This window comes from Muntiacus reevesi, chromosome 1, assembly GCF_963930625.1.
Source record: "Muntiacus reevesi chromosome 1, mMunRee1.1, whole genome shotgun sequence".
NCBI classification, from domain to species: Eukaryota; Metazoa; Chordata; class Mammalia; order Artiodactyla; family Cervidae; genus Muntiacus; species Muntiacus reevesi.
This window is the reverse complement of record NC_089249.1, coordinates 22,984,068-23,011,422: the sequence shown is the minus strand read 5'-3', so window position 1 is coordinate 23,011,422 and position 27,355 is coordinate 22,984,068. Positions and strand designations below refer to the sequence as shown.

Below are 27,355 nucleotides of genomic sequence, written 5' to 3'. Positions count from 1 at the left end.
CTGGAGAAGGAAATGGCAGCCTACTCCAGTATTCTTGCATGGTGAATCCCGTGGATAGAGGAACATGCTGGGCTACAGTCCCTGGGTCCCAAAGAGTTGGACACCACTGAGCAACTAACACAACACATTGCAAAGTCCAGGTAAAGATATCTAAAACAAAAATGGAATATTCTGGAGACATATGGATTATTGGTTAGGGATGAAAGCTGTAGAATTAAAGCTTTAGGATTCTAAAGCTTTAGAATTAAAAGAGATGAGTTCAGATCCCAGCCCCATTACTTCCCAGCTGTGTAACCTTAGGGCATGTTAGTACTAAATTCTACAGGTCCTGGTTTCCTAACCTGGTTGAGATGACAGACAAGAAGGAAAGTGATTGTGTTTGGAATGAGGGGAGGGAGTGGAACTGTTAATTAGACTTCTTTTATACTACTCAGCTTGTGCCACCTACAAGACATCCATTGGAAGATATTAGGCAAGTGAAATAAAGATCTGGAGCTCAGGAAAGAGGGTAGTAATGTAAGAGGATGTTTGTAAGCAAGTGATTAATATTGCCAAAATAGAATGTGTAGGAACCAGAAGAAGGCCAGGCACTGAGCCCTGAAGAGTACAAGCATAATCAAAAGGGGGACATAGTGATTTTTCCAAGAGGAGAAAGAAGGATTCTATTATGAGAATCGCTGGGCTTCAGAGGGCAGAGGATGAGGGGCTGGAACTGGTGAACTTGCAAGGACTGTCATCATTTAAATGTGGAATTAGGAGTTAACCTGGAGACCTAGGCCTTTACTGGGACATTATAGCTAAGTAGCTCAGTAAATCTGGGTATTCAGATTAAATACAGTGAATCTATATTGCACATAACCCATGTGCAAGGCACTGCAGTAAATTCAAACTAGCAGTTGAGCTGATCAAGATAAATGACCATTATTTAAGGTACCATGAGGGAAAGGAGAGCTCAAAGATAAAGCCAAGGTTTGGAGCATGGCTGAGAGGATGAATTACCTGTTGTTAGCAGAAATGGAGAAGTCAGGCAGTCTGGAGCTCACCGAGTAAGTGAGTGAGGTTCTGAGACACAGCCCGTAGAGTCTTGGTGCTGGGTGTGTCAGTTTGAACCCCAAACTTTTTGGTACCAGGGACCAATTTCATGGAAGACAGTTTTTCCATGGGCGGGGGTAGGGCTAAGTGGTTTAGATTTCACCTGGCTCTCATCTCCTGCTGTGCAGCCTGGTTCCTAACAGGCCATGGACCAGCAGCAGTCTGTAGACCGGGGGTTGGTACCCCCTGCCGTAAAGGCCAGTGGAATATCTTCAAAGAATGGGACTTTGAGTTGGAAGACAGTGGAGAGATCAGCTTTTGTGGTGCCTTGTGACCAAGACTCTGAGGACTCAGGTCCAAGATGGTGGGACCAGCCAGCAGTCTCTCCAGCTTGCTGGGTGGCCTGGAACTCAAGAAAGAGAAAGCTAACTTGAAGTGGGATTGGCCTTGCAGCAGAGCAAAGAGCAGCGGGACAACAGAATCAGGGATTGGGTTTAACAGAGTGTTAATGTGAACCAGGAGATTTGGGAAAGTCAGGTGCTTGGAGGCCACAGTGTGCACAAAGATCCAGTTTAGTGTGGTTGTAAGAAATAGAAAGATCAGAACTTGGAAAAACAGTGGTTGTTGTATGTGGCTTAAAAAAACAAAAGCAAAACAGAGCAACAGGAAGACAGGCTCAAGAACCAGACTTTCTCAGTTTGAATTCCAGCTCAGCTACTTACCAGCTATGTGACCTTGAGGAGGTCACCTTAAACCTCTGTGTACCTCAGGTTGCCTCATCTATAAAATGGAGGTAATATTACCTACTTCTTAACATTTTTACAAGATGTAGATCTTTTAATAGTTGTATAGTATAGAGAACAGTGCCTTGAAACAATGTGAGCTGTATGTTTGTTAAATAAAACAAAAAATAAAAATCCCATTTCCTTATTTGTAAATCTAAATGAATAGACTCATGATCTGAGATGTCCCTTGATAGACATTCAGCATATTGTGCCTGCTGAAGATCCCAGCACCTCACTCTTAGTTCTTCTTTAAACTGAGGTACTCCTTACAGGATACACAGATAAGTTTGCATGCCTCTTGCCCATTAACTTAGGTTTTTTATGTTTTGTTTGTTTGTCCTGCCTGAACATCATAGATTATTACCATGTAAAACACTAATATGTACAAGGCTGTACTGTCATCAGAAATATCATGAGACCTAGTTACGTTGATATTCTGCCTTGGCTTGGGATAGGTTAATTCAGTTATTGATTCTGAGTATATATTATATTTTCTTGATGTTTGATCTTTAATTTCTGCTAAACCCAAAGGACACCTTAGTCTAATAATGTATATGAAATTGTGTATAAGAACAAAGTTTCCCTCTCTTGTTGTCATTTTCTGTCTGATCTTGTGCAGGTAACCAAATTGTCCTCCTCGGATCAGGCTCTGTTCCTCTCTCCTCTGCAACCTCTATCAAAAAGATGTAATTTAAACCTTCAGGTTTAAAGCTCTTACTTTCGATTTTGATAAACAGTGTGGAGGATGTAGACTGGGAAAATATTGGTGCTGGTCTCAATTAGGCTTGGCTTTTGCTCCCAAAACTTCCTGAAGGATCATGTTAAAGTAACAGACTATTTATGCTTGTGAGACTATATTATGAGTCAAGGGAAGGTATAATGCCTACATGTTACAGTGGTTGTTCTCTTTTTCTTATAATGTGTACCTAGTAATACATTTCTTCCTGACCCTGAGACCATGTGACCTTACTTATGGCATTATTATATGATCTTATTAAAATACAAAATCTGTGTTTTATTCCCATACCTTCTCATTTTCCTCTTCCCTAGATCCAGGGGAAGTTCTCTTATTTGTAAGGTGGCAGCAAAATAAGAACTTTGTTTTCACAAACCTGAATTGAATTTAACTCAGTCACTTACAAGGCTTCCCTTGTGACTCAGCTGGTAAAGAATCTCCTGCAGTGCAGGAGAACAGGGTTCGCAAAGAGTAGGACACAACTGAGCGACTTCCACTTCACTTCAGTCAGTTACTAGCTCAGATCATAAACTCCTTATTGCTAAACTGAAGAGTATGGTTAACTGATGACAGATTTGGATAGAAATTCCCCACGAACAAGAAACATCCATTCTGTAAAACCTGATAATTTATTATATATATATATATAACATATTTAGTATGTTATAAATATATATATGAAGAAGGCTATAAGAACTTTTAGTAGTTTTGATTCAGTGTTTTTAGGAAAAAAGCTGCTTAAAATAAAGTGACATGAGAGCATTTATTGAAGAATTATAAAGCATAATGTCAATATCAGATTCATTTTTAAATAAGAGTCTACCCTTAAGGAATCTTTCAGGAAACAGTTGCTCATTGGCATTTCCAAAATTCTTTTCAAAATATCTACTCCCTTTCTTGGTAGTTTTGAAGCATGTGGCAGGGAGTATGGCACTAATATTCAGAAGAGTGAATTGCTGGCTCCACACAAGCATTTTCAGCCTATCCAGTGAATGAACTCTGTGAGCTGCTCTTTGTCCCAGTTCCTGCCATATGGAAGAGTCATGCCAAAAGGTCTGAAAAGAGCTGCAGGAGTTGGTGACATCTGCAAAGGAGATAGAATTGACACTGCAATGTGCCAGCGGGTACATTGACTAATAACTGGGCTGACCCTAACCCTAGCGAAAAGGAGCAGGTCTCTGTGAAAAGATTATTGGGAGGTTTAAAGGTACACAATAATAGCCTAGGAATGTATTAAGCAGAGAGAAGTAGGGCAAAATAAATTGTATAGTCTTTTATTGTAAGGGGAGTGTATCTTACTTTTTCAGTTCTGATAGTTTAATTATACTCTGGTGTATTTTTGTTCGAGGAAATACTCTGAAAATCAGCTTTTAATACAGTATATATTTACAAGTAAAAATGGAATTAAAAAATAATCCCTTTATAGAGGTATATCAAAAGTAAGATACTTTTCAAATAGCATATTTATACTTATTTTGTAAAATCAGGCCTGTGTATTCAGTTCCAAAAGAACCAAATGAGATTACTCATCCAGTCAGTATTGTGTAACCATTATTGTTTTCCCAAGAATTACAAAAACAAATGACTTCTTAGTAAAGGGCTATTTAAAAAAATATCAGGCTACAGCCCCAATGCACCAACAGTTCTAAAACTCCTTGGTTCATTATTTAAGCGTAAGTCTGATAGAGTAATAGAGTCCTGTGGATACAGAGAGATCATATACTTCTCCCTAAATGTACTGAAATATATATGTTTCTGAAATATAAGCAAGTTTCAGGAACTAAACCAATTTTTTAAAATTTGGAAGCCATCATATTATTGCATCAAATGTGACTGAAATTATTATACCTGATAATTATTACTAAAATGTTTAGAAGTCTGCTTTAAGTAAAATTTATGTTGGAAAAATAACTAGTATATAAATTAAAATGCTCATTCCATTTTTAAATGGATAGTTGGTATTTTATTAGTCTGTTCACTTGTAGGCAAGTAATAGTCTCAGTTTTTGTTGCAAAGAAGATTAGAGTGAAAGCCAACCATTTACTAATAGTTACTCAAAATCACATACTCTGCTAAATAAAATCTGATTTAGACCTGTGTAACCTTGGGTGAGTTTCCTGACCTCTTTGAGTCTTATTTTTTTTTTTTTAAGCTCTGGAATTTTGTTGTATATGTATACTACATATAACATAGGGATAATATTGGCGCCCATTTTATAGACTTGTTGTAAGGACCAGTCAGTCTGTGTAAAATGCTTGCAACAGTCTGCCCCATTTCCTATTCCAGGGGATCTTCCCAACCCAGGGATCAAACCTGGGTCTCCCACATTGCAGGCAGATTCTTTACCATCTACCAGGGAATCCCACACATAACAATCAGTAAGTGAATAATTGTTAGCTATTCTTATTATGGTGATATTATCAACATTATTGTTGTGATTAACCTAAAAAAATTCTTCATTACTCTGTGGTGTCCTCACTTTCACCATAAAGTCCCTTGTAACTTTTCACAAACCTTATATATGAGTGATTAAACCATTTGTTAGCAAGTTTACTTTTGCTTATCTTTGTGTTGGCTTTGGCAAGGTCAGAAACCTAATGATAGAAGACCATCTGTGTGGAAGGAGTATAGTTCTTATAAATAACTGCTGGCATTCCCTTGGATTTTGCAAAATATGACCAGAATGCCCACAGTTTGCCACAATCAGCTAAAGTATAATTTGCAGTCAACAAAAGACTTTTTCTTATAAGCTTCCTATTCCACTTCCCCTTCTTCCTCAGGGGTGACCTCATCGCATAGCAGTAGTAGACAGTATAATCTGTTGTTTAGTGAATTCTCTGACTCATAAAATGTATTATTTTATCATAGCACAAATTCTGCTGGGTTGTTTTCTTTAAAGATTTCTGTTAGAAATCTTAGCATTAGAAGATAGAAAAGAACATGGTGGGTCAAAGAGATTATCACCACTATAAGAATAAAATGAAGGGCTGGAAAAGAATGGACTGCTAATACTAATAACAACTTGGATGTATCTCAAATGCTTTTTGATAAGCGAAAGAAGCAAGACACAAAAGACACATGCATACTTTGTGATTCCATTTACATGTCTTTCTGGAACAAACCAGATCAGCATTACTAGGAGTTAGTGGTAGAAGAGGAATGTAATTGACTACAGATACCTAAGAAGAGTTTTGATAGAAATGTTACCTATCTTGATTGTGGTGGTAGTAACATGATTGTAAGCCTTTGTCAAAACTCCTAGAACTATTCACTTATTTGTAATTTTATCCCAGTAAATCTGGCTTAAAACCTGAAACAAATAGCTAGTGTTCATGCAGGTCAGTATTTCCTGTATGTGAAACAAGATATAACTTATTCTGAATCAGTAGATTTCTTATGTATTTACTTATTATACTTATAGCTTTGTAAGTAACATTTTTAGTTCATTAAGTATTTTATTTTCTTCTCTATAAATAATGATCATCTAAAAGTTCCTTGAAAGTTTGTTTCATGGAATATACTGCATATGTTTTTTAGTATTTTAAGTTTTTTATATTGATCAGGATGCTACCAGTAACAGCAGTACTACTCATCAGTCAGTCAGTTCAGTCACTCAGTTGTGTCCAGCTCTTTGTGACCTCATGGACTGCAGCATGCCAGGCTTCCCTGTCCATCACCAACTCCCAGAGCTTGCTCAAATTCATGTCCATTGAGTCAGTGATGTCATCTAACCATCTCATCCTCTGTCGTCCCCTTCTCCTCATGCCTTCAATCTTTCCCAGCATCGGGGTCTTTTCCAGTGAGTCAGTTCTTCTCATCAGGTAGCCAAAGTATTGGAGCTTCAGTTTCAGCATCAGTCCTTCCAATGAATATTCAGCACTGATGTCCTTTAGAATGGACTGGGTGGATCTCCTTGCTGTCCAAGGGGCTCTCAAGAGTCTTCTCCAACACCATAGTGCAAAAGCATCAATTCTTCGGCTTTCTTTATAGTGCAGCTGTCACATCCTACATGACTACTGGAAAAACCATAGCTTTGACTAGGTGGACCTTTGTTGGCAAAGTAATGTCTGATTTTTAATTTGTCATAGCTTTTCTTCCAAGGAGCAAGTGTCTTTTAACTTAATGGTTGCAGTCACCATTTTCAGTGATTTTGGAGTCCAAGAAAATAAAGTCTGTCACTGTTTCCATTGTTTCCCCATCTGTTTGCCATGAATTGATGGGACTGGATGCCATGATCTTAGTTTTTATAATGTTGAGTTCTACACTTGATCTTAGCCAAAAGGCCAAGAAGCAATGAATGTTGAGTTCTAAGCCAGCTTTTTCACTCTCCTGTTTCACTTTCATCAAGAGACTCTTTAATTCCTCTTCTCTTTCTGCCATAAGGGTGGTATCATCTGCATATATGAAGTTATTGGTATTTCCCTGGCAATTGTGATTCCAGTTTGTGCTTCATCCACCCTGGCATTTCTCATGATGTACTCTGCATATAATTTAAATATGCAGGGTGACAGTATACAGATTTGACATACTTCTTTCCCAGTTTGAAACCAGTCCGTTGTTCCATGTCCAGTTCTAACTGTTGTTTTTCTTGACCTGCATACAGATTTCTCAGGAGGCAGGTCAAGTGGTCTGATATTCCCATCTTTTTAAGAATTTTCCACAGTTTGTTGTGATCCACACAGTCAAAGGTTTTGGCGTAGTCAATAAGGCAGAAGTAGATGTTTTTCTCAACCTCCTTAAATAATAAGGAAGTTTATTGGCTTCATTTCTGTGGTTATGAGATGACTGCTTTTTAGCACTTAGGCCTGCATATGCCCTCATCTACATGGAGCAGCAAACAGATCTCTTTTTCTTTGTTTCTTCGTTAAGGGTAGGGAGCCTTCTTTTCCAAAGCTGCCATTGCATATTGTCTCATGTCACGTTGGCTCCTAAACCAATTGCTGTATACCGTTGATAGCGACACCATTCAGGGCTCCCTTTTCATCTGTGGATAAGGTCAGTTTCTGCAACGGAAAGATTACAGTACTGGGATAGACACACCAACCAAATCTGGATACCATTAAGAGATAAGGGGAAGGGAGGGATGCCAGTACTTTACTCTGAATTTATTAAGTTAAACCAAAATCTTGACAAATTGTGGAATTTGATTGCTATGTAGTTCCTATTTCAGTGTTTCTGAGACCACAAATTATTTAAACAGCATTATGTCACTTTATCCTAAAGACTCACATAAAAATATCTCAATTCAGTGGTAATATAAGAAGCAACATGGCAACTTTTCATATTAGAATATGCATTGCATATAAAGCATAAAGTAGATGTCTTATATGTTTAATACCATGAAATATTTACACAACTTCATAGCATTTTATACAGAGTTCAAAATGTAGCCTTTATACACATTAGACACTGGCTTAAAGTATACTTTGGTCTGCTTTGGTACTAAAGTTTTTACTAAACTCATTATGTTAATACTCTCCTAGAATGAAAAGAGTATTTCAGAAAAGTAAGTAGGTAGAAACAACTCTGAATGGTACACAGAGCCTAGATTTTATCCTGTTAGTGAGAAGAGGACTGTTGGAGACTTTTTTTCCCTTTCCTATTAGAATTAGAATTAGGTGAGCAGAGCAGAGTTTTAGAAGGATTCCTTATACAGTAGTATTCAAGGTGGGTTAAGTGAAAGTGAAGTCACTCAGTTGTGTCCGACTCTTTGTGACCCCGTCGACTGTAGCCTACCAGTCTTCTCCGTCCATGGGATTCACCAGGCAAGAATACTGGAGTGGGTTGCTATTTCCTTCTCCAGGGGATCTTCCCGACCCAGGGATTGAACCCAGGTCTCCTGCATTGCAGACAGATGCTTTAACCTCTGAGCCACCAGGGAAGCCCTCAAGGTGGGTTAGAGCCACCAAAATAATGGAATCAAATAATTGGACAACTGTTGATTGGCCTGGGCTTGAGATAAGGTATGAGCAAACAGGGTACTAGTGATGAGAACTTAAAAGATGATGCTAAAGACAGAGTATTATGAATAGGAGTTGGTGGCTGACTGGGTTTTGTGATAGGGAACTAAGCTTAAAGTAATTTAAGTCAGCTGACTAGAAAGGGATAGAACCACTGCTGGGTTGGTAAGGTCCAAGGATGGTGGTAGGATGGAGATTTTACAGAACAGGTAATGAGGTCTTAGATTTACAACATGTCAAAGCAATAATAAATGTCCAGCAATATTTAGGCATGTGTGACTGCTGTTCATCATTCATTCAGTGATATTTTATTGAATGCCAGTGTTTTTATTGAAACACTGTAGTAGACACAAGAGATGGATCAGTTAACAAGGGGAAAATGTTCCTATCCTCATGGCACTAGTAAGGTTATACAAAGATATTTAAGAGTTAAATAGATGTAAACTGAGGAAATAATAAAGTCTGGCTTTAATTAAAAATAACATAGGTAGAGGGGAGATGGGTAGCAGCATAGATGAAAGACCATTAACAGTGAGTTGATGTTGGATCTTGGTGATGGACACATGGGAATTTGCTTTACTGTTTTCTCTAGTTCTATATAAGATTGAAATTTTCTATAATTAAAAAGAAATTTTAAGCTAAAAAGTTCTGTGCATAGAGCTAATAAAGTGATTCAAGCATGTGCAAAGAGTAGCCTGAAAGAGGTAGGGGGGAAATGAGGAAAGTGTAGTACCTGGGAAATAAAAAAAATAAAAGATGTTTCAGGGAAAAGATGGATGATACTGTTAATTGATACAGAGATCAGAGAAGTTATAACCTAAAGAAGTTGTCATAGGTTAAATCTAGCAGATCGCTGATGTCTAGTTTTGTTCATTTCTGGTTGGATGTTCCTCGATGACTTAAGGAAATTGGGTATGTGAGAAGCTTAAGAAAACTTTTGATGAAACCATTTGATAATGTTTATTACTTTAGAAATACCATCCAAGCTTTCTTTACTAATATGTGAATTTCTCTTCTGTTTTTAGGAGACTGATGAGCAAAAACTTCACAAAATAGCCAATGAACTTTTGCTTACAGAAAGAGCTTATGTCAGCCGACTTGATCTCTTAGATCAGGTAATATTTTCTCTTTCAGAATTACTTTATTTTTGTCATTATACATCACTTTAACTTAATAATTAAAGTGTTTTAGAAACCGCAAGAAGGACTTGCCTATTTCTGGCTGTTTCCTCAAGGAAATCGCTAACATTTTCAACTTTGTCAGTGAATTAATTAGGTATAAAGGTTTCATAATTCATAGAAAACAGATTGAAAGACTCTCTTATGGGTCACAAAATGTCTTTATCTGTGTCTTTCAACCCTAAACCCTACTCTGTTTCTTGACCCTTTATTGTGATCCTGAAGACCGTGTTACTAAATAGGAGATTCTGGTGCTGGCATGAATACATCACTGATTCTTGTCTCACTTGCTGTTCAGCCATTGAGAGTGATTGGAATTGCCTACAGTCATAGGACCAGATGGAAATTTGAGATTTCACTTGTTCAGCCTTGCATGAAAAGTTAAAAACAGTGCCTGGTGTTAACAGTTGTTGAATATGTGAATAACATTTTGTACTTTTATCATGGTAGAGGCTTGTGAATCATCTCAAGTATACATTCACAAAAAAAGTTTTAAAATGCATCATTAAGAATAACTGTTCAACACAATGGCCCCTTAATCCTGTTACATTGATAAAAGATCAAGATAATTGGTAGATTGCAGATATAGACTCCTCTTATTAGAAGAGAAAATGAGTATTATGTTTGAGTGTTACTTTCAAGAAGGCTTGTCCCACTGTGGCAATTGGAAAATGGAACTTTGTGGAAGCAGGTCATCCTGGGGATGCCTCCTCATCAGGAGTCCCTGGACTAAGCTATGTTGCCTGTTAGGGTGAGCCTGAAGGGGCCTGATTAAGACTTGTGTTCTCCAAAGTAATGAGTTTGTGACTCAAATATTCACTTTCCAAGGAATTTCACCATAAGTCAATCAATTTATGTTGATTTGTACCTTTGAAATAATGTCCCTTCTAATGAAGATTACAAACCTGAAACTTTTAGATATTCTTCTAGTGGAAATGTGCTTTTTCCTCTTATCAGGTTGCACTTTTTTTTCTTTCTTTTTTCCAGCCATGGTATCTTGTTAGTGACATTGGCTGACCTTTTAGAATTTAGAATCTTAATTGGTAAAATATCCTATTGGAGTCTCTAAGGACATAATTTTGTATTCTTTTTGCCTCCCAAGAAAATGCAATAGAGGTGAATTTAGAAAATAAACAACCATCTGGACATTATGAAAGAACAGACTTCCTTCTGCCTACATTTAACAGAATGGCAATTAAGAGGTATAGTAGCCCTACTGGAGTAGAGCTAAGACTGCAAAACTATTTTTACTGTCTTTAAAATACCTGTTATTATGTACAAGAAAAGATTTTTTTATGCTCATTTCTGAGTTTTAAGTTACCATACATTATTACTTTGTAAAGCAGGAAAACATCTGAGAACCAAAATACTCCTTTGTTCATATGTTGACTGCCTTTTTATTAAGTGCCTGTCATGCTATGAGAACTAATTCAGTGTTCTCTGTCCCCAAAGAGTGTACAGTTTAAATAGGGAAGATGAGATTTATGCCAATAAATTATAATAAAGGGCAACATGTAATACATAAAAATCATTCAAAATATAAAGAGGAGTGGAAAATACAGTTATTGTGCATATATATCATTTCCCACATCTCTTAACTCTGCCTATGGATAGGAAGGGTAAATCCTATTGAAACCATTTTTCTCAGATTCGAACTTCAACCCATGTTCCAGGACTCAAGCCTGACCAAAACTCTGCTTAGGACTCTAACCCACATGACTGGGACTTGACATTCACCTAAAACCTACAGTAATGAAGCTCAGGTTCTCGATGTCTCATTACAGAAAGAATTCAGTGAGAGACAAAGTGATAGATAAAAAGTGGATTTATTCAGAGAGAAACACACTCCACAGACAGAGTGTGGGCCATCACAGAAGGCGAGTGTTGTGGCCCAAAAATGCAGCATAATCAGTTTTTATGGGCTGGGTAACTTCATAGGCTAATGAGTAGGAAGATTATTCCAACTATTTTGGGGAAGGGGTGGAAATTTCTAGGAATTGGGCCACCACCCACTTTTTGGTCTTTTGATAGTGCCTTGGGACTATCATGGCGCCTCTGAGTGTCTCATTTAGCTTGCTGATTGAGGATCAAGGCCTAGTCGAAGTTGGCTTGTCTGTCATCTTGGACCCATTTGATTCTAATTGGTTTATGTTGTGTTCTTGGGCTATGTCATTCTTTCAGAAGTTGTTCCCGGCCCCTTTCTTCCTGTTTCACTGTTAACCTTGATTGGAAATTTCTCTGGAACAGAAAAGATTAGTAGATAGAGGCACAGCCTAGGTTAGAATTAGTTTCCTAATTCTAATTCCTGGTTTTTCTCTATCAAAGCATATGCTCATTTCTACATTTCAAAAGTGATTGATTTCTTGAATCATGAACTTTTACATCCATTCAACAAAAAGTTATTAAGAGCCCACTGTGTGCCTTAGCACAAGGCTAGATGGTTAACCAAATTTGAAGTAATATTTGCTTTATTCTCTTATTCAGGTATTTTATTGCAAACTATTGGAAGAAGCAAATCGAGGTTCATTTTCAGCAGAGCTGGTGAATAAAATCTTTTCTAATATTTCATCAATAAATGCCTTCCATAGTAAATTCCTATTGCCAGAGCTGGAGAAAAGAATGCAAGAATGGTAAGAGGAGTAGATAACAAATAATATATCTAAGGCAACATTTATGCAAAATTTTTATCTTAAAGATCGCTGAAAGACCTTGTAGTACATTTTTTGGCTTTAGTTGAAAACATTTTAGCTCTTCTTTCCAAGCTATAGTTTGATTAGTGGAAACAAGGTATTAGGGATTATCTGGAACGTCAAGAATTCCATAGCATCTCTCTTTACTGTGTCATTCCTAACTTTCTTTTAAAAAGTGCTTTTTTCATTCTGTCAGTTTCACAGCAAAGTAGATCTGATAAAAGCACAGGATGTGTGTATAAAAAGTGATTACTTCAATTAGCCTCCAACTAATAAAGATAAATGAAAAAAAAACAAGTGATTACTTCATTTGGAGTCCTCTTAATTCACTCATTCTATAAGAAATCTTAACTTGCTTTTATGTTTTATACAGGGAAAGTACCCCTAGAATTGGTGACATCCTTCAGAAATTGGCACCATTCCTTAAGATGTATGGAGAATATGTGAAGGGATTTGATAACGCAATGGAATTGGTTAAAAACATGACAGAGCGTATTCCCCAGTTCAAATCAGTAGTTGAAGAAATTCAGGTAAATAGAACTCTTTTGTTCAAGGTTATAAATTAATTTTTCTGTACAAATTCCAAGGTTTTCTAGATCTAAATTTTAGATTGAGACTCCTAGCCAAATTCTATTCTAAATTATGCAAAAATTATCTCTGCAAAGTTAAAATATTTATTGGGCTCATGCTATATACTGAACAGTAAATTCTCCATTTATTTTTAAGGCAAGGACACTGATTTTATCAGGGTCCACATAAATTTACAAAGTAAGTTTCCACCCAGCTCTGTGTGACTCTTGCTTGCTTTCAGAGGTTGAGATGTTGGAATGAATATAAAGAATGCTATGAACCATTACATCTTGGAAACATAATTACAGATAACCCTTGGATGACACAGGGGTTAGGATCACTATTCCCCCACTGTTTGAAAATCCCAGTATAGTTTTATGGCTAGCCCTTCATATCCATGGTTATGCATCCATGGATTCAACCAACCATGGATTATGTAGTACTGTAGTACATATTTACTGGGGGGAAAAAAACAACAATGTGTGTATAAGTGGACCTGCACAGTACAAAACCATATGCGAAGATCAACTATATTCTGTTTTGTTCCTTGGGTGTGGGGGGAATTGGTCATTTCATATATGTGGCTTAAAATTTCGTCAAACCTGAATAATACATTTTAATAATACCATAATTCTTTCTATTTGATTCTTTAGTCAAGACTGTTGATAACTTTTTTGCTTAAGTTTATTTAAATATTGAAAAAGATTTCTTAGATCACCTAAGATTATTTGGGTGTGTATTCTTTTTTTTTTTTTTTATGGCTTTATTTTTTTTATTTTTTTAATTTTTCATTTATTTTTATTAGTTGGAGGCTTATTACTTTACAATATTGTAGTGGATTTTGTCATACATTGACATGAATCAGCCATGGATTTACATGTATTCCCCATCCCAATCCTCCCTCCCACCTCCCTCTCTACCCAGTCCTTCTGGGTCTGCTCAATGCACCAGGCCCGAGCACTTGTCTCATGCATCCAACCTGGGCTGGTGATCTGTTTCACCATAGATAATATACGTGTTTCGATGCTGTTCTTTCGAAACATCCCACCCTTGCCTTCTCCCACAGAGTCCAAAAGTCTGTTCTGTACTTCTGTGTCTCTTTTTCTGTTTTGCATATAGGGTTATCGTTACCATCTTTCTAAATTCCATATATATGTGTTAGTATGCTGTAATGTTCTTTATCTTTCTGGCTTACTTCACTCTGTATAATGGGCTCCAGTTTCATCCATCTCATTAGAACTGATTCAAATGAATTCTTTTTAATGGCTGAGTAATATTCCATGGTGTATATGTACCACAGCTTCCTTATCCATTCGTCTGCCGATGGGCATCTAGGTTGCTTCCATGTCCTGGCTATTATAAACAGTGCTGCGATGAACACTGGGGTGCACGTGTCTCTTTCAGATCTGGTTTCCTTGGTGTGTATGCCCAGAAGTGGGATTGCTGGGTCATATGGCAGTTCTATTTTCAATTTTTAAGGAATCTCAACACTGTTCTCCATAGCGACTGTACTAGTTTGCATTCCCACCAACAGTGTAAGAGGGTTCCCTTTTCTCCACACCCTCTCCAGCATTTATTGCTTGTAGACTTTTGGATAGCAGCCATCCTGACTGGCGTGTAATGGTACCTCATTGTGGTTTTGATTTGCATTTCTCTGATAATGAGTGATGCTGAGCGTCTTTTCATGTGTTTGTTAGCCATTGTGTGTCTTCTTTGGAGAAATGTCTGTTTATATCTTTGGCCCATTTTTTGATTGGGTCATTTATTTTTCTGGAATTGAGCTGCAGGAGTTGCTTGTATATATTTGAGATTAATCCTTTGTCTGTTTCTTAATTTGCTATTATTTTCTCTCAATCTGAGGGCTGTCTTTTCACCTTACTTATAGTTTCCTTTGTTGTGCAAAAGCTTTTAAGTTTAATTAGGTCCCATTTGTTTATTTTTGCTTTTATTTCCAATATTCTGGGAGGTGGGTCATAGAGGATCCTGCTGTGATTCATGTCAGAGAGTGTTTTGCCTATGTTCTCCTCTAGGAGTTTTATAGTTTCTGGTCTTACATTTAGATCTTTAATCCATTTTGAGTTTATTTTTGTGTATGGTGTTAGAAAGTGTTCTAGTTTCATACTTATACAAGTGGTTGACCAATTTTCCCAGCACCACTTGTTAAAGAGATTGTCTTTTTTCCATTGTATATCCTTGCCTCCTTTGTCAAAGATAAGGTGTCCATAGGTTCGTGGATTTATCTCTGGGCTTTCTATTCTGTTCCATTGTATTTCTATCTTTGTGCCAGTACCATACTGTCTTGATGACTGTGACTTTGTAGTAGAGCCTGAAGTCAGGCAGGTTGATTCCTCCAGTTCCATTCCTCTTTCTCAAGATTACTTTGGTTATTCGAGGATTTTTGTATTTCCATACAAATTGTGAAATTATTTGTTCTAGTTCTGTGAAAAATACCGTTGGTAGCTTGATAGGGATTGCATTGAATCTATAGACTGCTTTGGGTAGAATAGCCATTTTGACAATATTGATTCTTCCAATCCATGAACATGGTATGTTTCTCCATCTGTTTGTGTCCTCTTTGATTTCTTTCATCAGTGTTTTATAGTTTTCTATGTATAGGTCTTTGGTTTCTTTAGGTAGATATACTCCTAAGTATTTTATTCTTTTTGTTGCAATGGTGAATGGTATTGTTTCCTTAATTTCTTTCTGTTTTCTCATTGTTAGTGTATAGGAATGCAAGGGGTTTCTGTGTGTTTCTTTTATATCCTGCAACTTTACTATATTCGTTGATTAGCTCCAGTAATTTTCTGGTAGAGTCTTTAGGGTTTTCTATGTAGAGGATCATGTCATCTGCAAACAGCGAGAGTTTCACTTCTTCTTTTCCTATCTGAATTCCTTTTATTTCTTTTTCTGCTCTGATTGCTGTGGCCAAAACTTTCAAAACTATGTTGAATAGTAGTGGTGAGAGTGGGCACCTTTGTCCTGTTCCTGATTTCAGGGGAAATGCTTTCAATTTTTCAGCATTGAGGGTGATGCTTGCTGTGGGTTTGTCATATATAGCTTTTATTATGTTGAGGTATGTTCTTTCTATTCCTGCTTTCTGGAGAGTTTTCAACATAAATGGGTGTTGAATTTTGTCAAAGGCTTTCTCTGCATCTATTGAGATAATCATATGGTTTTTATCTTTCAATTTGTTAATGTGGTGTATTACATTGATTGATTTGCAGATATTAAAGAATCCTTGCATTCCTGGGATAAAGCCCACTTGGTCACGATGTATGATTTTTTTAATATGTTGTTGGATTCTGTTTGCTAGAATTTTGTTAAAGATTTTTGTATCTATGTTCATCAGTGATATTGGCCTGTAGTTTTCTTTCTTTTTTTTTTTTTTTTTTGGTGGCATCTTTGTCTGGTTTTGGAATTAGGGTGATGGTGGCCTCAGAGAATGAGTTTGGAAGTTTACCTTCTTCTGCAATTTTCTGAAAGAGTTTGAGTAAGATAGGTGTTAGCTCTTCTCTAAATTTTGGGTAGAATTCAGCTGTGAAGCCATCTGGTCCTGGGCTTTTGTTTCCTGGAAGATTTCTGATTAGTTTCGATTTCCTTGCTTGTGATGGCTCCGTTAAGATCTTCTATTTACTTTTGGTTCAGTTCTGGAAAGTTATACTTTTCTAAGAATTTGTCCGTTTCTTCCAAGTTGTCCGTGTTATTGGCATAGAGCTGCTGGTAGTAGTCTCTTATGATCCTTTGTATTTCAGTGTTGTCTGTTGTGATCTCTCCATTTTCATTTCTAATTTTGTTAATTTGGTTCTTCTCCCTTTGTTTCTTAATGAGTCTTGCTAATGGTTTGTCAATTTTGTTTATTTTTTCAAAAAAACAGCTTTTAGATTTGTTGATTTTTGCTATGGTCTCTTTAGTTTCTTTTGCATTTATTTCTGCCCTAATTTTTAAGATTTCTTTCCTTCTACTAACCCTGGGGTTCTTCATTTCTTCCTTCTCTAATTGCTTTAGATGTAGAGTAAGGTTATTTATTTGACTTTTTTCTTGTTACTTGAGGTAAGCCTGTAATGCTATGAACCTTCCCCTTAGTACTGCTTTTACAGTGTAGGTTTTGGGTTGTTGTGTTTTCATTTTCATTCATTTCTATGCATATTTTGATTTCTTTTTTGATTTCTTCTATGATTTGTTGGTTATTCAGAAGTGTGTTATTTAGCCTCCATATGTTTGAATTTTTAACAATTTTTTCCCTGTAATTGAGATCTAGTCTTACTGCATTGTGGTCAGAAAAGATGACTGGAATGATTTCAATTTTTTTGAATTTTCCAAGACTAGATTTATGGCCCAGGATGTGATCTATTCTGGAAAAGGTTCCATGTGCACTTGAGAAAAAGGTGAAGTTGATTGTTTCTGGGTGAAATGTCCTATAGATACCAATTAGGTCTAGCTGGTCCATTGTGTCATTTAAAGTTTGTGTTTCCTTGTTAATTTTCTGTTTAGTTGATCTATCCATAGTTGTGAGTGCGGTATTAAAGTCTCCCACTATTATTGTGTTACTATTAATTTCTTCTTTCATACTCATTAGCATTTGCCTTACATATTGCAGTGCTCCTATGTTGGGTGCATATATATTTATAATTGTTATATCTTCTTCTTGGATTGATCCTTTGATCATTATGTAGTGTCCTTCTTTGTCTCTTTTCACAGCCTTTATTTTAAAGTCTATTTTATCTGATATGAGTATTGCGACTCGGTCTCCGTTTGTGTGAAATATTTTTTTCCAGCCCTTCACTTTTAGTCTGTATGTGTCCCTTGTTTTGAGGTGGGTCTCTTGTAAACAGCATATATAGGGGTCTTGTTTTTGTATCCATTCAGCCAATCTTTGTCTTTTGGTTGGGGCATTCAGCCCATTTACATTTAAGGTAATTATTGATAGGTATGGTCCCATTGCCATTTACTTTGTTGTTTTGGGTTCTCGTTTATACAGCCTTTCTGCATTTCCTGTCTAGAGAAGATCCTTTAGCATTTGTTGAAGAGTTGGTTTGGTGGTGCTGAATTCTCTCAGCTTTTGGTTGTCTGTAAAGCTTTTGAATTCTCCTTCATATCTGAATGAGACCCTTGCTGGATACAGTAATCTGGGTTGTAGGTTATTCTCTTTCATTACTTGAAGTATGTCCTGCCATTCCCTTCTGGCCTGGATGGTTTCTATTGATAGATCAGCTGTTATCCTTATGGGAATCCCTTTGTGTGTTATTTGTTGTTTCTCCGTTGCTGCTTTTACTATTTGTTCTTTGTGTTTGATCTTTGTTAATTTGATTAATATGTGTCTTGGGGTGTTTCGCCTTGGGTTTATCCTGTTTGGGACTCTCTGGGTTTCTTGGACTTGGGTGGCTATTTCCTTCCCCATTTTAGGGAAGTTTTCAGCTATTATCTCCTCAAGTATTTTCTCATGGCCTTTCTTTTTGTCTTCTTCTTCTGGGACTCCTATGATTCGAATGTTGGGTCATTTCACATTGTCCCAGCGGTCCCTGAGGTTGTCGTCATTTCTTTGGATTTTTTTCTTTTTTCCTCTCTGCTTCATTTATTTCCACCATTTTATCTTCTACCTCACTTATCCTATCTTCTGTCTCAGTTATTCTACTCTTGGTTCCCTCCAGAGTGTTTTTGATCTCATTTATTGCATTATTCATTTTTAATTGACTCTCTTTTATTTCTGCTAGGTCTTTATTAAACGTTTCTTGCATCTTCTCAATCTTTGTCTCCAGGCTATTTATCTGTAACTCCATTTTGTTTTCAAGATTTTGGATCATTTTTATTATCATTATTCTAAATTCTTTTTCAGGTAGATTCCCTATCTCCTCCTCTTTTGTTTGACTTGGTGAGCATTTTTCATGTTCCTTTACCTGTTGGGTATTTCTCTGCCTTTTCATCTTGTTTAGATTGCTTTGTTTGGAGTGGCCTTTCTGTATTCTGGAGGTCTGTGGTTCCTTTTCATTGTGGAGGTTTCTCCCAGTGGGTGGGGTTGGACGATTGACTTGTCAAGGTTTCCTGGTTAGGGAAGCTTGCGTCGATGTTCTGGTGTGTGGAACTGGATTTCTTCTCTCTGGAGTGCAGTGAATTGCCCTGTAATGAGTTTTGAGATGGGTCTATGTGTTATGTGTGACTTTGGGCAGCCTATAAGTTGACGCTCAGGGCTATGTTCCTGCGTTGCTGGAGAATTTGTTTGGTATGTCTTGCTCTGAAACTTACTGGCTCTTGGGTGGTGGTTGGTTTCAGTGTAGGTATGCAGGCTTTTGGATGGTCTCTTATTACTTAATGTTTTGTGTAGTCAGGAGTTTTCTGGTGTTCTCAGGTTCTGGGCTTAAATCTCCTGCCTCTGGATTTCAGTTTTATTCTTACAGTAGTCTCAAGGCTTCTCCAACTGTACAGCACTGATAGCAAAACTTCTAGATTAATGGTGAAAAGATTCTCTGCCATGAGGGACACCTGGAGTGGTTCACATAGTTACATGAAAAAGAGGAGAGAGAGGAGGGAGGGAGAGATGAGCAGGAGGAGGAAAAGGGGGACTCAAGAGGAGAGAGATAGATCTACACAGTATTCTGTTCCCTAAGTGTTCTCTGAAGCCCGGATACCCACAAAGATTCACAGAATTGGATTGGGAAGACAAGGAGAAAGGAGAAAATACAGGTGTTCTGAGGTAGAAAACGGGAGTCAAAATTGGTAGAAGTAATCAACACACTCCTGAGTAAAAATGGGAACTGTATACTGGATTCTTAAATGTCCAAAATTTATATCTCATACTGAAAAACAAAGATTAAAAATTTAGAGTAGAGGTTAGACTCTTAAAAATACAATATTGAAAACAAGGACAAAAGATTTTAGAAATACATAAGAAGTTCGGTTTAAAGATAGGGCTTCTCTCTCTTTTTTTTTTTTTTTGCAAGCTTATAGTGAAATGAAAACGAAAATTAAGGAATAGTAGAGGAGTAATAGAGGACTTTATAAGAAAATAAGAGCAAAAGAAAAAAAAAGAAAAGAGAAACAACTAAAAATTTTTTTTCCTAATTTAAAAAAATCATAAAAATATATGAAAATGAAAGTTAAGTAGTTATGGGGGAGTAATAGGGAATTTTAAAAGAAAATAAAAGAGAAAAAATAAAAAAGAAAAGCAAAGAAAAAAATTTTTTAATTAAAAAAAAAAAGTAAAAATATATCTAGGAATTTCTCTGGAGCTGTTGCGGTCAGTGTGGGTTCGGTTCAGTTTCAGATAGCTCCTCATTCCACCTTACGCTTCTCGACATCTATAGGCCCCTTCCAGTGTAGTCGATGTTACCTACAGGGATTTTCATCTTTTGCACCGGTCCCTTCTGAAGTGGTTCCCTTTGTTTATTTGGCTTCTCTTTGCCAGTCTCTTCAGTGTCTGTAATTTCCGCCCTGACACAGGCGGGCGGAGGTGGTCTCTTGTTCAGGTTCGCTAGTTCCTTCGCACTGCGGGGAAGGGGGGGTGCTGTTTTCCCCCCTCTACGCTGTTCAGGCTCCTGGCTGCTCTATATGAAGCGTGCCCTGCGTTGCGTGCGGTTCCAGTCTTCGGGTACTCCACAAAAGTGCGGACTCGGTTGCGCCTGTGTTTTGTGCCTTCCCTGGCCCGAGCAGCTCAGGCAGCCAGGAGCTTGACAGGCACACTCTCGCCGGGTGTGGTGCGCCCTCTCCCCTCCACCGCCCCAGCCTCAGTTTCTGCTCGCGCTGGTCGCTAGTCGGGTGCGTGTGCCCTGTGTTTAACACCCTCCCAGCGGATGTCAAGCAGTCAGAATCTCAGGAAGTCTTTGGTTAGAAACTGGAGGCCCGTTTGCAGTGTGGTAGGGGATTCCGCTTCTGGGACCGAGTTTGCCCCTTTCCCCTCCCCCCTGCCTCCTGCCTCCGCGGGGCTGGGCCGTTCTGCAGCTGGCTAGCTCCTCTGAACTTGCTCAGACCCTTTGTTCTGCGAACCGCAGGCAGTGTGTTCGGGCTGGTTAATTTTCTCTGTCTCTTTTGCTGCCCCACAGTTTAAGTTGGTATCTCACAAAAGCTCCCTCCGATTGCCCTCAGGGCACTCAGACCCCGTCCTTACCCTAAGCAATGCAGCCCGCTCCTCTCCATTCCGCCCCCACTTGCTGGTGGCGGATGCGGGTGTCTGGGGTACTTTTCTGCTGGGAGTTGCTTTTAGGCACGTAATCTGTGGGTTTTATTTATTTTTCTTCCCAGTTAGGTTGGCCTCCAAGATTTGAAAACTTCCCCCAGACCCGCCAGTGCGACGGTTTCCTGGCGTTTGGAAACTTTCTCTATTAAGACTCCCTTCCTGGAACGGGTCTCCGTCCCTAGCTCTTTTGTCTCTCTTTTTATCTTTTTTATTTTGTCCTACCTCCTTTCGGAGACAATAGGCTGCTTTTCTGGGCACCTGATGTCCTCAGCTAGCGATCAGAAGTTGTTTTGTGAAGTTTGCTCTGCGTTGAATTGTTCTTTCCGTGAATTTGTAGAGGAGATTGTCTTCCCATCCTGTTCCTCCGCCATCTTGGCTCCTCCCCTCTTGGTGTGTATTCTTGACTGCCTTCTTTTGTCTTACATGGATATATTTTACCTGTGTTTAAAACCCTTTAATACAGTGATATGATTACTGTTTTGTATAATTTTACATCTTAAAGAAGTTAGAATAGTAAAAGTATCTATATACAAATCAATGTGATATACAATATTAAGAAAAGGAAAAACAGAAACCACATGATAATCTCAATAGATGCAGAAAAAGCATTTGATAAAATGCAACATCCATTCATGATACAAACTCTTACCAAAATGGATATTGAGGGAACAGGAAGTGAAAGTGAAAGTTGCTGGGGGGTGTCTGACTCTTTGCAACCCCATGAGCTGTATAGTCCATGGGATTCTCCAGGCCAGTATACTGGAATTGGTAGCCTTTTCCTTCTCTGGGAGATCTTGCTAACCCAGGGATCGAACCCAGGTCTCCCTCATTGCAGGTGAATCCTTTACCAGCTGAGCCACAAGGGAAGGCCAAGAATACTGGAGTGGGTAGACTATCCCTTCTCCAGCAAATCTTCCCAGCCCAGGAATCAAACCAGTGCATTGTAGGCAGATTGTTTACCAACTGAGCTATCAGGGAAGCCCTCTGAGGGAACATATCTCAACATAAAAGTTATGACAAATCTCACCAGCCTAATACTTAACAGGGAAAAGCTTGAAAACCTTCCTGCTGAAATCTGGAACAAGACAGTGATGCCCACTCTCAGCACTTCTCTTCAACATGAAAATGGAAGTCTTAGCCACAGCAATCAGAGAAGAAAAAAGTTATCCAAATTGGAAGAAGAAGTAAAATTGTCATTGTAAGCATATGACATGATACTATATATAGAAAACTCTAAAGACTCCACACAGAAACTACTAGGACTGATAAACAAATTCAGCAACATAGCAGGATGCAAGATTAACATGCAAAAATCTGTTCCACTTCTTTACACTAACAATGAAATATCAGAGTCAGTTCAGTTCAGTCATGTCTGCCTCTTTGCAACTGCGTGGACTACAGCACGCCTGGCTTCCCTGTCCATCACCAACTCCCAGAGTTTACCCAAACTATGTCCATTGAGTTGGTGACTCATCCAACCATCTCATCCTCTGTCGTCGCCTTCTCCTCCTGCCCTCAATCTTTCCCAGCATCATGGTCTTTTCCAGTGAGTCAGTTCTTCCCATCAGGTGACCAGAGTATTGCAGTTTCAGCTTCAGCATCAGTCCTTCCAGTGAAAATTCAGGACTGATCTCCTTTAGGATGGACTGGTTGGATCTCCTCGCTGTCCAAGGGACTCTAAAGAGTGTTCTCCAACACCACAGTTCAAAAGCATCAATTCTTCAGCGCTCAGCTTTCTTTATAGTCCAAATCTTACAATCCATACATGACTACTGGAAAAACTATAGCTTTGACTAGACAGACTTTGTTGGCAAAGTAATGTCTCTGTTTTTAATATGCTGTCCAGGTTGGTCATAGCTTTTCTCCCAAGGAATAAGTAGCTTTTAATTCCCTGGCTGTAGTCATCATCTTCAGTGATTTTGGAGCCGCCCAAATAAATAAAGTCTGTCACTGTTTAACCATCTATTTGCCCTGAAGCGATGGGACCAGATGCCATGATCTTAGTTTTCTGAATGTTGAGTTTTAAGCCAACTTTTTCACTGTCCTGTTTCAATTTCATCAAGAGGCTCTTTAGGTCTTCTTCACTTTCGGCCATAAGGGTGGTGTCATCTGCATATCTGAGGTGACTGATTTTTCTCCTGGCAATCTTGATTCTAGCTTGTGGTTCTTCCAGCCCAACATTTCTCATGATGTTCTCTGCATATAAGATAAATAAGCTGGGTGACAATATACAGCCTTGACATACTGCTTTCCACACTTGAAACCAATCTGTTGTTCCATGTCCAGTTCTAACTGTTGCTTCCTGACCTGCATACAGATTTCTCAAGAGGCAGGTCATGTGGTCTGATATTCCCATCTCTTTCAGAATTTTCCACATTGTATTGTGTCGAAGGCTTTGACATAGGCAATAAAGCAAAAATAGATGTTTTCCTGGAACTCTCTTGCTTTTTTGATGATCCAGCAGATGTTGGCAATCTGATCTCTGGTTCCTCTGCCTTTTCTAAATCCAGCTTGAACATCTGGAAGTTCATTGTTCATGTACTGTTGAAGCCTGGCTTGGAGAATTTTGAGCATTACTTTACTAGCGTGTGAGATGAGTGCAATTATGTGGTAGTTTGAGCATTCTTTGACATTTCCTTTCTTTGGGATTGGAATGAAAACTGACCTTTTCCAGTCCTGTGGCCACTGCTGAGTTTTCCAAATGTACTGGCATATTGAGTGCAGCACTTTCAGAGCAGTATCTTTTAGGATTTGAAGTAGCTCAACTGGAATTCCATCACCTCCACTAGCTTTGTTCGTAGTGATGCTTCCTAAGGCCCATTTGACTTGGCATTCCAGGTTGCCTGACTCTAGGTGAGTGAACATACCATCTTGATTATCGGGGTCATGAAGATCTTTTTTGTACAGTTCTTCTGTGTATTCTTGCCATCTCTTCTTAATATTTTCTGCTTGTCTTGGGTCCGTACCATTTCTCTCCTTTATTGTGCCCATCTTTGTATGAAATATTCATTTGGTATCTCTAATTTTCTTGAAGAGATCACTAGTCTTTCCCATTCTATTGTTTTCCTCTATTTCTTTGCATTGACCACTGAAAAAGTCTTTCTTATCTCTCCTTGCTATTCTTTGGAACTCTGCATTCAAATGGGTGTATCTTTTCTTTTCTCCTTTGCTTTTCCCTTCTCTTCTTTTCATAGCCAATTGTAAGGCCTCCTCAGACAACATTTTGCTTTTTTGCATTTCTTCTTCTTGGGGATGGTCTCGATTCCTGTCTCCTGAACAATGTCACAAACCTCCATCCATAGTTCATCAAGCACTCTATCAGATCTAATCCCTTGAATCTATTTCTCACTTCCACTGTATAATCGTAAGGGATTTGATTTAGGTTATCCCTGAATGGTCTAGTCGTTTTCTCTACTTTCTTCAATTTAAGTCGGAATTTGGCAGTAAGGAGTTCATGATCTGAGCCACAGTCAGCTCCCAGTCTTGTTTTTGCTGACTGTATAGAACTTCTCCATCTTTGGCTGCAAGGAATATAATCAGTCTGATTTCGGTGTTGGTCATTTGGTGATGTCCATGTGTAGAATCATCTCTTGTGTTGTTGGAAGATGGTGTTTGCTATGGCTAGTGCGTTCTCTTGGCAGAACTCTATGAGTCTTTGCCCTGCTTCATTCTGTACTCCAAGGCCAAATTTGCCTGTTACTCCAGGTATCTCTCGATTCCCTACTTTTGCATTCCAATCCCCTATAATGAAAAGGTCATCTTTTTTGGGTGTTAGTTCTAGAAGGTCTTATAGGTCTTCGTAGAACTATTCAACTTCAGCTTCTTCAGCATTAGTGGTCGGGGCATAGACTTGTATTACTATGATATTGAATGGTTTGCCTTGGAAACGAACAGAGATCATTCTGTCATTTTTTGAGATTGCATCCAAGTACTGCATTTCAGGCTCTCTTGTTGATTATGAGGGCTACTCCATTTCTTCTAAGGGATTCTTGCCCACAGTAGTAGATGTAATGGTCATCTGAGTTAAATTCACCCATTCCAGTCCATTTTAGTTTGCTGATTCCTAAAGTGTCGATGTTCACTCTTGCCATCTTTCTGATTCCTAAAATGCTGATGTTCACTCTTGCCATCTCCTGCTTGACCACTTCCAATTTACCTTAATTCATGGACCTAATATTCCAGGTTCCTATGCAGTATTGCTCTTTACAGCATCAGCCTTTGCTTCTTTCACCAGTCACATCCACAGCTGGGTGTTGTTTTTGCTTTGGCTCCATCTCTTAATTTTTTCTGGAGTTATTTCTCCACTGATCTCCAGTAGCTTATTGGGCACCTACCGACCTGAGGAGTTCATCTTTCAGTGTCCTGTCTTTTTGCCTTTTCATCCTGTTCGCTGACAGTATTGCTGGGTGTGTGCTGTGTTTATCACTCTAAATCAAATGAGTCCTCTTCAGTTTCAGCAGAGAAACTGCTGGTCCTCACAGCCTGTCCCACCCTGGGAAAATCTTCACTGACTGAGCTGATAAAATAGGTGCAGCCTCAGGCCAAAAGCGTCAGGTCAGAGCTTCCCTGGTGGCTCAGACAGAAGAGTCTGCCTGCAATGTGGGAGACCCTGGTTTGATTCCTGGGTTGGGAAGATCTTCTGGAGAAAGAAATGGGAATCCACTCCAGTATTCTTGCCTGGAAAAATCCCATGGATGAAAGAGCCTGGAGGTCTACAGTCCATGAGGTTGCAACCAGTTGAACATGACTGAGCGACTAACACACGCAGGCCAGAAGACCACAGATTCTTACTGTTCTTACCCAAAGTTCAGCAGTTTAAAAAACAAAAACAAAATAAAATTTTCAGATTGTTACATGCTTTTGGTCAATTTCCAAAGTAGTGAAATGATTGTTGTTGTTAAGTTTTATCCAGCTTTAAAGTTGCTTTTTAAAGGGGTGATTTTGCCAGCATTCTTATTACTCAGTTGTAGCCAAAAGTCCTGCCCTTTTCTGTAATGTCTCTTTTCTCTCATGATTAAGCATCCTCTATCTCTCTGAACACTGGGTCTTTCTTTGATCCTTTCACTAACTCCTTTTGCTAATATTGAAATGTGAGCAGAATATGAGGTTTTTTGCCCTGCATAATCTTTCTTTCCACTCTCTCAGTGACGTCATAGCTTCTCAAGCCTTTAACCATAATGTCATACAGATGCTTTTATAAGGTCAGTTCAGTTTAGTCTCTCAGTTGTGTCTGACTCTTTGCAACACCATGGACTGCAGCATGCCAGGCTTCCCTGTCCATCACCAACTCCCAGAGCTTGCTCAAACTCATGTCCAAGTGATGCCATCCAACCATCTCATCCTCTGTCATCCCCTTTTCCTCCTGCCTTCAATCTTCCCCAGCATCAGGGTCTTTTCCATTGAGTCAGTTCTTCCCATCAGGTGGCCAAAGTATTGGAGGCTCAGCTTCAGCATCAGTCCTTCCAATGAATATTCCGGGTTGATTTCCTTTAGAATTGACTGGTTGGATCTCCTTGCAGTCCAAGGGACTCTCAAGACTCTTCTCCAACACCACAGGTCAAAAGTGTCAATTCTTTCGTGCTCAGGTTCCCTTATGGTCCAACTCTCACATCCATACATGATTACTGGAAAAACCGTAGCTTTGAGTAGATGGATGGACCTTTGTCGGCAAAGTAATGTCTCAGCTTTTTAATATGCTGTGTAGGTTGGTCATAGCTTTTCTTCTAAGGAGCAAACGTCTTTTAATTTCATGATTGCAGTCACCATCTGCAGAGATTTTGGAGCCCGAAGAAGATTAAGTCTGTCACTGTTTCTGCTGTTTTCTCATCTATTTGCCATGAAGTGATGGGACCAGATGCCATGATCTTAATTTTTTGAATTTTGAATTTTAAGCCAGCCTTTTCAGTCTTCTTTCACTTTAATTGAGAGTCTCTTTAGTTCCTCCTTGCTTTCTGCCATAAGGTTGATGTCATCTGCATATCTGAGGTGATTGATGTTTCTCCCAGAAATCTTGATTCCAATTTGTGCTTCATCCAGCCCAGCATTTTGCATAATGTACTCTGCATATAAGTCACCATCTGCTTAAAGGGTCATTATTTCTAATTTAGTCCTTCATGCCTATACTCTAGTTACAAAATTCTGAGTGGTGGCTTCACAATTCTGTATGAGCATCTTGTCATCAATACAAAGTCAACATGTTCAATTCCCGTCTTTAGCTTTCAAACATTTTTTCCACAT

At 38.6% G+C, this 27,355-nt stretch overlaps 1 protein-coding gene across 4 annotated transcripts in view; it reads left to right on the top strand.

The window, feature by feature from the left end:
- The window catches only part of FGD4 (FYVE, RhoGEF and PH domain containing 4), a 234,412-nt gene that overhangs the window by 173,161 nt on the left and 33,896 nt on the right, over positions 1-27,355 (top strand). For all 4 annotated transcript variants that reach the window (XM_065939562.1, XM_065939578.1, XM_065939570.1 and 1 more), the window contains exons 5-7: positions 9,539-9,628; positions 12,176-12,321; positions 12,755-12,911. In XM_065939562.1, coding sequence (XP_065795634.1) covers positions 9,539-9,628; positions 12,176-12,321; positions 12,755-12,911 — 393 coding nt within the window. The remainder of the gene's footprint in view (positions 1-9,538; positions 9,629-12,175; positions 12,322-12,754; positions 12,912-27,355) is intronic.